The 15,447-nt window shown below is 39.0% G+C and overlaps 1 protein-coding gene across 1 annotated transcript in view; it reads right to left on the reverse strand.

Annotated features, from left to right (window-relative positions):
* Positions 1 to 15,447, reverse strand: part of ARHGAP31 (Rho GTPase activating protein 31) — a 72,740-nt gene that overhangs the window by 15,349 nt on the left and 41,944 nt on the right. Inside the window, exons 5-6 of the mRNA XM_038757848.1 lie at positions 10,608 to 10,715; positions 4,255 to 4,391 (exon numbers count right to left, since the gene is read on the reverse strand). Coding sequence (XP_038613776.1) covers positions 4,255 to 4,391; positions 10,608 to 10,715 — 245 coding nt within the window. The remainder of the gene's footprint in view (positions 1 to 4,254; positions 4,392 to 10,607; positions 10,716 to 15,447) is intronic.

Below are 15,447 nucleotides of genomic sequence, written 5' to 3' on the forward strand. Positions count from 1 at the left end.
TACATATTTATTCTATTTATTTTACTCTATTTATTTTATTCGTACATATTTATTCTATTTATTTTACTCTGTTGATTTATTTATTTTATTCGTACATATTTATTCTATTTATTTTACTCTATTTATTTATTTATTTTATTCGTACATATTTATTCTATTTATTTTACTCTATTTATTTATTTATTTTATCCATACATATTTATTCTATTTATTTTACTCTATTTATTTATTTATTTTATCCGTACGTATTTATTCTATGTATTTCACTCTATTTATTTATTTATTTTATCCGTACATATTTATTCTATGTATTTTACTCTATTTATTCATTTATTTTATTCGTACATATTTATTTGACTATTTATTTGATCCGTACATATTTATTCTATTTATTTTACTCTATTGATTTATTTATTTTATCCGTACATATTTATTCTATGTATTTCACTCTATTGATTTATTTATTTTATCCGTACATATTTATTCTATTTATTTTACTCTATTTATTTATTTTATTCGTACATATTTATTCTATTTATTTTACTCTATTTATGTATTTATTTTATCCGTACATATTTATTCTATTTATTTTACTCTATTTATTTATTTATTTTATCCATACATATTTATTCTATTTATTTTACTCTATTTATTTATTTATTTTATCCGTACGTATTTATTCTATGTATTTCACTCTATTTATTTATTTATTTTATCCGTACATATTTATTCTATGTATTTTACTCTATTCATTTACTTTATTCGTACACATTTATTTGACTCTATTGATTTATATATTTTATCCGTATATATTTATTCTATTTATGTTACTCTATTGATTTATTTATTTTATCCGTACATATTTATTCTATTTATCTGACTCTGTTGATTTATTTATTTTATCCGTACATATTTATTCTATGTATTTTACTCTATTTATTTATTTATTTTATTCGTACATATTTATTCCATGTATTTTACTCCATTTATTTATTTTATCCGTACATATTTATTCTATTTATTTTACTCTATTGATTTATTTATTTTATTAGTACATATTCATTCTATCCATTTTACTCTATTTATTTTATCCGTACATATTTATTCTATTTATTGTATTTTGTTGATTTGCTTTGTTGTCTGTCTCCCCCTTCTAGACCGTGAGCCCACTGTTGGGGAGGGACCGTCTCTAGATGTTGCCGACTTGGACTTCCCAAGCGCTTAGTACAGTGCTCTGCACACGGTAAGCACTCAATAAATACGGTGGAATGAATGAATGAATGAATTAATGAATGAATTAAGCGCTTACTATGTGCCAAGCACTTCTAGACTGTGAGCCCACTGTTGGGTAGGGACCGTCTCTAGATGTCGCCAACTTGGCCTTCCCAGGGGCTTAGTACAGTGCTCTGCACACTGTAAGCGCTCAATAAATAGGATTGAATGGATGAATGAATGAAGCACTGTTCTAACAATAATAATAATAATAATAATGGCGGCATTTAGTAAGCGCTTACTATGTGCCAAGCACTGTTCTAATAATAATAAAAACGATGGCATTTATTAAGCGCTTACTATGTGCCAAGCACTGTTCTAATAATAATAACAACGACGGCATTTATTAAGCGCTTACTATGTGCCAAGCACTGTTCTAATAATAATAATGATAATGATGGCATTTAGTTAGCGCTTACTATGTGCCAAGCACCGTTCTAATAATGATAATGATAATGATGGCATTTATTAAGCACTTACTATGTGCCAAGCACTGTTCTAATAATAATAATAACAATAATAATGACGGCATTTATTAAGCACTTACTATGTGCCAAGCACTGTCCTAATAATAATAATAATAACAATAATAATGATGGCATTTATTAAGCGCTTACTATGTGCCAAGCACTGTTCTAATAATAATAAAAATGATGGCATTTAGTAAGCGCGTAATATGTACCAACCACTGTTCCAATAATAATAAAAATGATGGCATTTATTAAATGCTTGCTATGTGCCAACCACTGTTCTTATAATAATAAAAATGATGGCATTTATTAAATGCTTGCTATGTGCCAAGCACTGTTATAATAATGATAATGAAAATAATAATAATAATGGCATTTATTAAGTGCTTACTATGTGCCAAGCACTGTTCTAATAATAATAATGATGGCATTTATTAAGTGCTTTCTTTGTGCCAAGCACTGTTCTAATAATAATAATAATAATTGCATTTATGAAGCTCTTACCATGTGCCAAGCATTGTTCTAATAATAATAATAATAATAATAATTGCATTTATGAAGCGCTTACTATGTGCCAAGCAGTTATAATAATAATAGCAATAATAATAATGATGCCATTTATTAAGCCCTTACTATGTGCCAAGCACTGTTCTAATAATAATGATAATAATAACAACGGCATTTGTTAAGCGCTTACTAAGTGCCAAGCACTATTCTAATCAATCAATCAATCAATCAATCGTATTTATTGAGCGCTTACTATGTGCAGAGCACTGTACTAATAATAATGATGATGGTATTAAGTGCTTACTATGTGCAAAGCAGTGTTCTAAGCAGCTGGGGAGGATACAAGGTGATCAGGTTGTCCCCCGTGGGGCTCCCAGTCTTCATCCCCACTTTACAGATGAGGGAACTGAGGCCCAGAGAAGTGAGGTGACTTGCCCAAAGTCACACAGCTGACAATTGGCGGAGCCGGGATTCGAACCCATGACCTCTGACTCCCAAGCCCGGGCTCTTTCCACCGAGCCATGCTGCTTCTCTCGCTGGGGGAAATACAAGGTGATGAGGTTGTCCCCCGTGGGGCTCCCAGTCTTCATCCCCACTTTCCAGATGAGGAAACTGAGGCCTAGAGAAGTGACTTGCCCAAAGTCACCCAGCTGACAAGTGGCGGAGCCGGGATTAGAACCCACGACGTCTGACTCCCAACCCCGGGCTGTTTTGTTTTGTCGTTTTGTTTTGTCATCCGTCTCCCCCTTCTAGACTGTGAGCCCACTGTTGGGTCACCTAGATGTTGCCAACTTGGCCTTCCCAAGCGCTTAGTCCAGTGGTCCGCACATGGTAATCAATCAATCAATCAATCAATCAATCGTATTTATTGAGCGCTTACTGTGTGCAGAGCACTGGACTAAGCGCTTGGGAAATCCAAGTTGGCAACATATAGAGACGGTCCCTACCCAACGGTGGGCTCGCGGTCTAGAAGGGGGAGACGGAGAACAAAACCAAACATACTAACAAAATAAAATAAAAAAGCGCTCAATAAATAGGATGGAATGAGTGAAGGGATTTCCAGTCAATCAATCAATCATATTTATTGAGCGCTTACTGTGTGCAGAGCACTGTACTAAGCGCTTGGGAAGTCCAAGTTGGCAACATCTAGAGACAGTCCCTACCCACCAGTGGGCTCACAGTCTAGAAGGGGGAGACGGAGAACAAAACCAAACATGCTAACAAAATAAAATAAAAAAGCGCTCAATAAATAGGATGGAATAAATGAAGGGATTTCCAATCAATCAATCAATCAATCGTATTTATTGAGCGCTTACTGTGTGCAGAGCACTGGACTAAGCGCTTGGGAAGTCCAAGTTGGCAACATCTAGAGACAGTCCCTACCCAACAGTGGGCTCACAGTCTAGAAGGGGGAGACGGACAACGAAACCGAACATACTCACAAAATAAAATAAATAAGCGCTCAATAAATAGGATGGAATGAGTGCAGGGATTTCCAATCAATCAATCAATCGTATTTATTGAGCGCTTACTGTGTGCAGAGCACTGGACTAAGCGCTTGGGAAGTCCAAGTTGGCAACATATAGAGACAGTCCCTACCCAACAGTGGGCTCACAGGCTAGAAGGGGGAGATGGAGAACAAAACCGAACATACTCACAAAATAAATTAAATAAGCGCTCAATAAATAGGATGGGATGAGTGCAGGGATTTCCAATCAATCAATCGTATTTATTGAGCGCTTACTGAGTGCAGAGCACTGTACTAAGCGCTTGGGAAGTACAAGTTGGCAACATCTAGAGACGGTCCCTACCCAACAGTGGGCTCACAGTCTAGAAGGGGGAGACGGACAACAAAACCGAACATGCTCACAAAATAAAATAAATAAGCGCTCAATAAATAGGATGGAATGAGTGCAGGGATTTCCACCGGTCACGCACCCCAAGCCCAAGAGGCAGGAGCCCCTGGACTGAGGGGAAGGGGGCCGGGGGCCCGTGGCGGGGTTACCGTGGGGGGTCCCCGGGGGTCCGTCCATGAAGATCTGGTCCACGTGGTTGAGGATGTACTCGACGACCACCTGCTGAATTCGCACTTGCAGGAAGGCGGCGTCGCCATTGCAGCCGACGACGTCCGTGTCCTTCGGCCTGGACGGGAGGCACCGCGCAGCCCGGGTGTCCGCAGAGGGGCCCGAGACCCCCCACCCTTCGCTCAGCCTATTTGGGGGACGCCCCCGCTGGGCCCAGCGCTGGGATTAGCATCCTCCTGGTAGTATTTGGTGAGCGCTTCCCACGTGCCGGGCGTGTGCTGGGCGCTGGGGGAGACTATGTGCCAAGCACTGTTCTAATAATAATCATAACAATCATAATGATGGCATTTATGATGCGCTTACTATGTGCCAAGCACTGTACTAATAATAATAAAAACGATGGCATTTATTAAGCGCTTACTATGTGCCAAGCACTGTTCTAATAATAATAAAAACGATGGCTTACTATGTGCCAAGCACTGTTCTAATAATAATAATAATAATAGCAATGATGGCATTTAGTTAGCCACAAAATACCAGCATCATCCTGGTATTTGTGAAGCGCTTCCCACGTGCCGGGCATGTGCTGGGCGCTGGGGGAGACTATGTGCCAAGCACTGTTCTAATAATAATCATAACAATCATAATGATGGCATTTATGATGCGCTTACTATGTGCCAAGCGCTGTACTACTAATAATAAAAACGATGGTGTTTATTAAGCGCTTACTATGTGCCAAGCGCTGTTCTAATAATAATAATGATAATGATGGCATTTAGTTAGCACTTACTATGTGCCAGGCACTGTTCTAATAATAATAATAATAGTGATGATGGCATTTATGAAGCGCTTACTATGTGCCAAGCACTGTTCTAATAATAATAATAATGATAATGATGGCATTTAGTTAGCACTTACTATGTGCCAGGTACTGTTCTAATAATAATAATAACAATAATAATGATGGCATTTATGAAGTGCTTACTATGTGCCAAGCACCGTTCTAATAATAATAAAAACGATGGCGTTTATTAAGCGCTTACTATGTGCCAAGCACTGCTCTAATAATAATAAAAACGATGGCATTTATTAAGCGCTTATTATGTGTCAAGCGCTGTTCTAATAATAATAACAACAAGGATGGCATTTAGTTAGACACAAAATACCAGCATCATCCTGGTATTTGTGAAGCGCTTCCCACGTGCCGGGCATGTGCTGGGCGCTGGGGGAGACTATGTGCCAAGCACTGTTCTAATAATAATCATAACAATCATAATGATGGCATTTATGATGCGCTTACTATGTGCCAAGCGCTGTACTACTAATAATAAAAACGATGGCGTTTATTAAGCGCTTACTATGTGCCAAGCGCCGTTCTAATAACAATGATGGCATTTAGTTAGCCACAAAATACCAGCATCAAGCACTGTTCTAATAATAATAATCATAACAATAATAATGATGGCATTTCTGAAGCGCTTACTATGTGCCAAGCACTGTTCTAATAATAATAAAAACGATGGCATTAATTAAGCGCTTACTATGTGCCAAGCGCTGTTCTAATAATAATAAAAACAATGGCATTTATTAAGCACTTACTATGTGCCAAGCACTGTTCTAATAATAATAATGATAATGATGGCATTTAGTTAGCACTTACTATGTGCCAGGCACTGGTCTAATAATAATAATAACAATAATAATGATGGCATTTCTGAAGCGCTTACTATGTGCCAAGCACTGTTCTAATAATAATAAAAACGATGGCGTTTATTAAGCGCTTACTATGTGCCAAGCACTGTTCTAATAATAATAAAAACGATGGCATTTATTAAGCGCTTCCTATGTGCCAAGCGCTGTTCTAATAATAATAATAACAAGGATGGCATTTAGTTAGCCACAAAGTACCAGCATCATCCTGGTATTTGTTAAGCGCTTCCCACGTGCCGGGCGTGTGCTGGGCGCTGGGGGAGACTATGTGCCAAGCACTGTTCTAATAATAATCATAACAATCATAATGATGGCATTTCTGAAGCGCTTACTATGTGCCAAGCACTGTTATAATAATAATAAAAACGATGGCGTTTATTAAGCGCTTACTATGTGCCAAGCACTGTTCTAATAATAATAAAAACGATGGCTTACTATGTGCCAAGCACTGTTCTAATAATAATAATAATAATAGCAATGATGGCATTTAGTTAGCCACAAAATACCAGCATCATCCTGGTATTTGTGAAGCGCTTCCCACGTGCCGGGCATGTGCTGGGTGCTGGGGGAGACTATGTGCCAAGCACTGTTCTAATAATAATAAAAACGATGGCATTTATTAAGCGCTTACTATGTGCCAAGCGCTGTTCTAATAACAATGATGGCATTTAGTTAGCCACAAAATACCAGCATCAAGCACTGTTCTAATAATAATCATAACAATAATAATGATGGCATTTATGAAGTGCTTATTATGTGCCAAGCGCCGTTCTAATAATAATAAAAACGATGGCATTTATTAAGCGCTTACTATGTGCCAAGCACTGTTCTGATAATAATAAAAACGATGGCATTTATTAAGCGCTTACTATGTGCCAAGCACTGTTCTAATAACAATGATGGCATTTAGTAAGCCACAAAATACCAGCATCATCCTGGTATTTGTTAAGCGCTTCCCACGTGCCGGGCATGTGCTGGGCGCTGGGGGAGACTATGTGCCAAGCACTGTTCTAATAATAATAATAACAATAATAATGATGGCATTTATGATGCGCTTACTATGTGCCAAGCACTGTACTAATAATAATAAAAACGATGGCATTTATTAAGCGCTTACTATGTGCCAAGCGCTGTTCTAATAACAATGATGGCATTTAGTTAGCCACAAAATACCAGCATCAAGCACTGTTCTAATAATAATCATAACAATAATAATGATGGCATTTATGAAGTGCTTATTATGTGCCAAGCGCCGTTCTAATAATAATAAAAACGATGGCATTTATTAAGCGCTTACTATGTGCCAAGCACTGTTCTGATAATAATAAAAACGATGGCATTTATTAAGCGCTTACTATGTGCCAAGCACTGTTCTAATAACAATGATGGCATTTAGTTAGCCACAAAATACCAGCATCATCCTGGTATTTGTTAAGCTCTTCCCACGTGCCGGGCATGTGCTGGGCGCTGGGGGAGACTATGTGCCAAGCACTGTTCTAATAATAATCATAACAATAATAATGATGGCATTTATTAAGCGCTTACTATGTGCCAAGAACTGTTCTAATAATAATAAAAACGATGACATTTATTAAGCGCTTACTATGTGCCAAGCACTGTTCTGATAATAATAAAAACGATGGCATTTATTAAGCGCTTACTATGTGCCATGCGCTGTTCTAATAATAATAATGACAAGGATGGCATTTAGTTAGCCACAAAATACCAGCATCATCCTGGTATTTGTTAAGCGCTTCCCACGTGCCGGGCATGTGCTGGGCGCTGGGGGAGACACCCTTCCCATGGCGGGGGGGGTGGGGGTGGGGGGGGTGCTCATCGTTTCAGAGGGAGGGAGAACGGGGCCTGAATCTCCATTTCATGGATGAGGGACCTGAGGCCTGGAGAAGCCTTAGTCCAGTGCTCTGCACACAGTAAGCGCTCAATAAATACTATTGATTGGAAAAGCCAAGTGACTTGGCCAAGGTCACCCAGCAGGGCCGGGATTAGAACCCAGGTCTTCCTGCGACAACCTGATCACCTTGTATCCACCCTGGTGCTTAGGACAGTGCTTTGCACCTAGTAAGTGTGCAATAAATGCCATAATAATAATAATAATGGCAATTATTAAGCGCTTAGTAGGTGCAAAGCACTGTTCTAAGCGCTGGGGAGGTGACAAGGTGATCGGGTAATGATGGCATTTATTAAGCGCTTACTATGTGCAAAGCACTGCTCGAAGCGCTGGGGAGGTTACAAGGTGATCGGGTAATGATGGCATTTATTAAGCGCTTACTATGTGCAAAGCACTGCTCGAAGCGCTGGGGAGGTTACAAGGTGATCGGGTAATGATGGCATTTATTAAGCGCTTGCTATGTGCAAAGCACTGTTCTAAGCGCTGGGGAGGTTACAAGGTAATCAGGTGATTATGGCATTTATTAAGTGCTTACTATGTGCAAAGCACTGCTCGAAGAGCTGGGGAGGTTACAAGGTGATTGGGTAATCATGGCATTTATTAAGCACTTACTATGTGCAAAGCACTGTTCCAAGCGCTGGGGAGGTTACAAGGTGATCGGGTAATCATGGCATTTATTAAGCGCTTACTATGTGCAAAGCACTGTTCTAAGCGCTGGGGAGGTTACAAGATGATTGGGTAATCATGGCATTTATTAAGCGCTTACTATGTGCAAAGCACTGTTCGAAGCGCTGGGGAGGTTACAAGGTGATCGGGTAATCATGGCATTTACTAAGCGCTTACTATGTGCATAGCAATTATGGTATTTATTAAGCGCTTACTATGTGCAAAGCACTGTTCAAAGCGCTGGGGAGGTTACAAGGTGATCGGATAATCATGGCATTTATTAAGTGCTTACTATGTGCAAAGCGCTGTTCGAAGCGCTGGGGAGGTTACAAGGTGATCAGGTAATCATGGCATTTACTAAGCACTTACTATGGGCAAAGCAATTATGGTATTTATTAAGCGCTTACTATGTGCAAAGCACTGTTCAAAGCGCTGGGGAGGTTACAAGGTGATCGGGTAATCATGGCATTTATTAAGCGCTTACTATGTGCAAAGCGCTGTTCGAAGCGCTGGGGAGGTTACAAGGTGATCAGGTGATCATGGCATTTATTAAGCGCTTACTATGGGCAAAGCAATTATGGTATTTATTAAGCGCTTACTATGTGCAAAGCACTGTTCAAAGCGCTGGGGAGGTTACAAGGTGATCGGGTAATCATGGCATTTATTAAGCGCTTACTATGTGCAAAGCGCTGTTCGAAGCGCTGGGGAGGTTACAAGGTGATCAGGTGATCATGGCATTTATTAAGCGCTTACTATGGGCAAAGCAATTATGGTATTTATTAAGCGCTTACTATGTGCAAAGCACTGTTCGAAGTGCTGGGGAGGTTAGAAGGTAATCAGGTAATTATGGCAATTATTAAGCACTTACTATGTGCAAAGCACTGTTCGAATAGCTGGGGAGGTTACAGGGTGATCGGGTAATTATGGCATTTATTAAGCGCTTACTATGTGCAAAGCACTGTTCTAATAGCTGGGGAGCTTACAAGGTGATCTGGCATTTATTAAGCGCTTACTATGTGCAAAGCACTGTTGTAAGCACTGGGGAAGTTACAAGGTGATCAGGTTCTCCTTGTAACCTCCCCAGCGCTTAGAACAGTGCTTTGCACATAGTAAGTGCTTAATAAATACCTGGGCCTGGGATAGAGAAGCAGCATGGCTCAGTGGAAAGAGCCCGGGCTTTGGAGTCAGGGGTCATGGGTTCGAATCCCAGCTCTGCCAATTGTCAGCTGTGGGACTTTGGGCAAGTCACTTCACTTCTCTGGGCCTCAGTTCCCTCATCTGTCAAATGGGGATGAAGACTGTGAGCCCCACGTGGGACAACCTGATTACCTTGTATCCCCCAAGCGCTTAGGACAATGCTTTGCACATAGTAAGCGCTTAACAAATATCATCATTATTATTATTATGGAGAGCGTGAGCCCCACGTGGGGATGGGGACCACATCCAACCCAGTTGTCTGGGATCCTCCCTGGTGGTCAGTACAGTGCCCGGCACATAGTAAGCGCTTAACAAATACTATTATTATTATTATTATTATTATTATTATGGAGAGCGCAAACCCCACATGGGATGGGGACCACATCCAACCCAGTTGTCTGGAATCCACCCTGGTGGTCAGTACAGTGCCCGGCACATAGTAAGCGCTTAACAAATACTATTATTATTATTGTTGTTATTATTGTTATTATTATTATTATTATTATTATTATTATGGAGAGCGCGAGCCCCACATGGGATGGGGACCACATCCAACCCAGTTGTCTGGAATCCACCCTGGTGGTCAGTACAGTTCCCGGCACATAGTAAGCGCTTAACAAATACTATTATTATTATTGTTGTTATTATTATTATTATTATTATTATTATTATTATTATTATTATTATTATGGAGAGCTCGAGCCCCACGTGGGATGGGGACCACATCCAACCCAGTTGTCTGGGATCCTCCCTGGTGCTCAGTACAGTGCCCGGCACCTAGTGAGCGCCTACTAAATACCACAATTATTATTATTATGGGGGGATGGAGGAGGAGGAGGAGGAAGGGGGTACCTGAGGAGGTTGGGCGCCCACACCAGTGCCAGATTCCGGGCGTGCATGTTGGTCAGTTGGCTGAACGACGCGATGCGGCTTAGGTGTCGGATCAGGTATTCCAGGGTCCTGGAGGAGACGCACAGAGACAGCCATCACACTAAGAACCACTGGGCTACTCGTTGGTTCACTCATCCATTCAATCCAACCTATGTACTGAGCGCTCACCGTGTGCGGAACACTGGACTAAGCGCCCCGGAGAGGACCAGTCAGCTACAGAGAGAGACAGGCCCTGCCCATGATGGGCTCACAGCCTAGAAGGGGGGAGATGGACTGGGAGCCTGTTGGTGGGTAGGGACCGACTTGTAATAATAATAATAATAATAATAATAATAATAATAATAATAATAATGATAATAATAATAAATAGTAATGATTATAATGACTGTGAGCCCCACGTGGGACACCCTGATCACCTTGTAACCTCTCCAGCGCTTAGAACAGTGCTTGGCACACAGTAAGCGTGTAATAAATGCTCCCATTAATAATAATAATATTATAATTATTATAATAATGATATTATAATATCATAGAAAGCATGATATTTCTATTGCTGTTATTCTATTTCTAAAGCACTGTATGTATTTATTACTCTATTTTATTTGTACATATTTATTCTATTTATTTTATTTTGTTAATATGTTTTGTTTTGTTCTCTGTCTCCTCCTTCTAGACTGTGAGCCCACTGTTGGGTAGGGACCGTCTCTAGATGTTGCCAACTTGTACTTCCCAAGCGCTTAGTACAGTGCTCTGCACACAGTAAGCACTCAATAATTGGGTAGGGACCGTCTATATGTTGCCAATTTGTACTTCCCAAGCGCTTAGTACAGTGCTCCGCACATAGTAAGCGCTCAATAAATATGATTGATCGATCGATCAATAAATACGATTGAATGAATGAACGAATAGAAAGCAGCGTGGCTCAGTGGAAAGAGGCCGGGCTTTGGAGTCAGAGGTCATGGGCTCGAATCCCGGCTCCGCCACATGTCTGCTGCGTGACCTTGGGCAAGTCACTTAATTTCTCTGAGCCTCAGTTACCTCATCTGTAAAATGGGGATTAAGACTGTGAGCCCCACGTGGGACAACCTGATCACTTTGTATCCCCCCAAGCGCTTAGAACAGTGCTTTGCACATAGTAAGCGCTTAACAAATGCCAACATTATTATCATTATTATTATAATAATCATTATATAATAATATATAATTGTACAGATTATAATTGTATCATATATCATACAGTTGTATAATTGTAATTACATAATTATGTAATACATTGTATAATTATAATTGTATGATGTCTTGTACACTATATTGTATATATAATTGTATAATATATTGTACAATATAGTGTATATATAATTGTATAATTGTACAATATATGATACAATGATAATAATAACAGTAAGCGCTCAATAAATGCCATCATTATTACTACTGTGAGCCCCCCGTGGGACAACCTGATCACCCTGTAACCTCTCCAGCGCTTAGAACAGTGCTTGGCACACAGTAAGCGTGTAATAAATGCTCCCATTAATAATAATAATAATAATAATAATATAATTATTATATAGTGATATATAATTGTACAGATTATAATTGTAGCATATATCGTACAGTTGTATAATTGTAATTTTATAATTATGTAATACATTGTATGATTATAACTGTATAATATCTTGTACACTATATTGTATATATACTTGTATAATATATTGTACAATATATTGTATATATAATGGTATAATTGTACAATATATAATGATACAATGATAATAATAATAGTAAGTGCTCAATAAATGCCACAATTATTATTACTGTGAGCCCCCCGTGGGACAACCTGATCACCTTGTAACCTCTCCAGCGCTCAGAACAGTGCTTGGCACACAGTAAGTGCGTAATAAATGCTCTCATTAATAATAATAATAATAATAATAATAGTATAATTATTATATAATGATATATAATTGTACAGATTATAATTGTATCATATATCGTACAGTTGTATAATTGTAATTTTATAATTATGTAATACATTGTATAATTATAATTGTATAATATCTTGTACACTATATTGTATATATACTTGTATAATATATTGTACAATATATTGTATATATAATGGTATAATTGTACAATATATGATACAATGATAATAATAATAGTAAGTGCTCAATAAATGCCACAATTATTATTACTGTGAGCCCCCCGTGGGACAACCTGATCACCCTGTAACCTCTCCAGCACATAGAACAGTGCTTGGCACACAGTAAGTGCGTAATAAATGCCCTCATTAATAATAATATTACAATTATTATATAATACTATATAATTATACAGATTATAATTGTATCATATATCGTACAGTTGTATAATTGTAATTATATAATTATGGAATACATTGCATAATTATAAGTGTATAATATCTTGTACACTATATTGTATATATAATTGTATAATATATTGTATATATAATTGTATAATTGTACAACATATAATAATACAATAATAATAATAACAGTAAGCGCTCAATAAATGCCATCATTATAAGTAATGATAATAATGACGGCATTTATTGAGCGCTTACTGTAATATTATTATTGTTAGTTAATAATAATATTATTAGTAGCAATAATAATAATGATGGCATTTATTAAGCGCTTACTATGTGCAGAGCATTGTTCTAAGCGCTGGAGCGGATACAAGATGATCAGGTTGTCCCACAACGGGGCTCACAGTCTTCATCCCCATTTTCCAGATGAGGTAACTGAGGCCCAGAAAAGTGAAGTGCCTTGCCCCAAATCACACAGCTGACAAGTGGTGGAGCCGGGATTTGAACTTCCCAAGCGCTTAGTCCAGTGCCCTGCACACAGTAAGCGCTCAATAAATACGATGGAATGAATGAATGAATCATTAGAGAAACAGCGTGGCTCAGTGGCAAGAGCCTGGGTTCGGGAGCCACAGGTCCTGGGTTCAAATCCCGACTCCGCCGCTTGTCAGCTGTGTGGCTTTGGGCAAGTCACTTCACTTCTCTGGGCCTCAGTGACCTCATCTGGAAAATGGGGATGAAGACTGGGAGCCCCACGGGGGACAACCTGATCACCTGGTATCCTCCCCAGCGCTTAGAACAGTGCTTGGCACATAGTAAGCGCTTAACAAATGCCATCATTATTATTCTTCTTCTCTGGGCCTCAGTTCCCTCATGTGTAAAATGGGGATGAAGACTGTGAGTCCCACGGGGGACAACCTGATCAGCTGGTATCCTCCCTAGCGCTTAGAACAGTGCTTGGCATATAGTAAGCGCTTAACAAATGTCATCATTATTGTATATGTTTATTCTACTTATTTTATTTTGTTAATATGTTCTGTTTTGTTGTCTGTCTCCCCCTTCTAGACTGTGAGCCCGCTGTTGGGTGGCGACCGTCTCTAGATGTTGCCAACTTGGACTTCCCAAGCGCTTAGTCCAGTGCTCTGCACACAGTAAGCGCTCATTCATTCATTCATTCATTCATTCATTCAATCGTATTTATTGAGCGCTTACTGTGTGCAGAGCACTGGACTAAGCGCTTGGAAAGTCCAAGTTGACAACATCTAGAGACGGTCCCTACCCAACAGCGGGCTCACAGTCTAGAAGGAGGAGATGGAGAACAAAACAAAACATATTAACAAAATAAAATAAGTAGAATAAATATATTCAAGTAAAATAAATCAATAAATAGAGTAATAAATCCGTACAAACATATGTACATATATACAGGTGCTGTGGGGAGGGGAAGGAGGTAAGGCGAGAGGGATGGGGGAGGGCGTATTGAGCGTATTTATTCGCTCAATAAATACGATTGAATGAATGAACGTGGGACACCTGTATATATGTATCATCTGTACATATGTATATATGTTTGTACGTATTTATTACTCTATTTACTTATTTATTTTACTTGTACGTGTCTATTCTATTTATTTCATTTTGTATAGATGTATATATGTTTGTACGTATTTATTACTCTATTTATTTATTTTACTTGTACATATCTATTCTATTTATTTTATTTTGTTAATATGTTTTGTTTTGTTCTCTGTCTCCCCCTTCTAGACTGTGAGCCCACTGTTGGGTAGGGACCGTCTCCAGATGTTGCCGACTTGGACTTCCCAAGCGCTTAGTACAGTGCTCTGCACACGGTAAGCGCTCAATACATACGATTGATTGATTGATTGATAACCATTTAGACTGTGACCCCACTGTTGGGTAGGGACCGTCTCTATATGTTGCCAACTTGTACTTCCCAAGAGCTTAGTCCAGTGCTCTGCACACAGTAAGCGCTCAATACATACGATTGATTGATAACCTTGATTACCTTGTATCCCCCCCAGCGCTTAGAACAGTGCTTGGCACATAGTAAGTGCTTAACAAATGCCATCATTATTATTATTAATAAATATAATTCGAGATATTAATGTGTCAAGCGCTTACTGTGTGCCAGGCACTGTACTGAGCGCTGGGGCCGGGGGGCGGGGAGGGGGTTGCAAGCAAAGGTTCAACTGGGCACTGCCACAGAGACACGGTTGATGTGGGCTCACACACAGAGACAACAATAACAATAATGGCATTTATTAAGCGCTTACTATGTGCAAAGCACTGTTCTAAGCGCTGGGGAGGTTACAAGGTGATAAAGTTGTCCCACAGGGGGCTCACAGTGTTAATCCCCATTTTCCAGATGAGGGAACTGAGGCCCAGAGAATAATAATAATAATAATAATAATAATAATAATAATAATGGCATTTATTAAGCGCTTACTATGTGCA

The sequence above is a fragment of the Tachyglossus aculeatus genome, chromosome 16 (genome assembly GCF_015852505.1).
Source record: "Tachyglossus aculeatus isolate mTacAcu1 chromosome 16, mTacAcu1.pri, whole genome shotgun sequence".
NCBI lineage: Eukaryota > Metazoa > Chordata > Mammalia > Monotremata > Tachyglossidae > Tachyglossus > Tachyglossus aculeatus.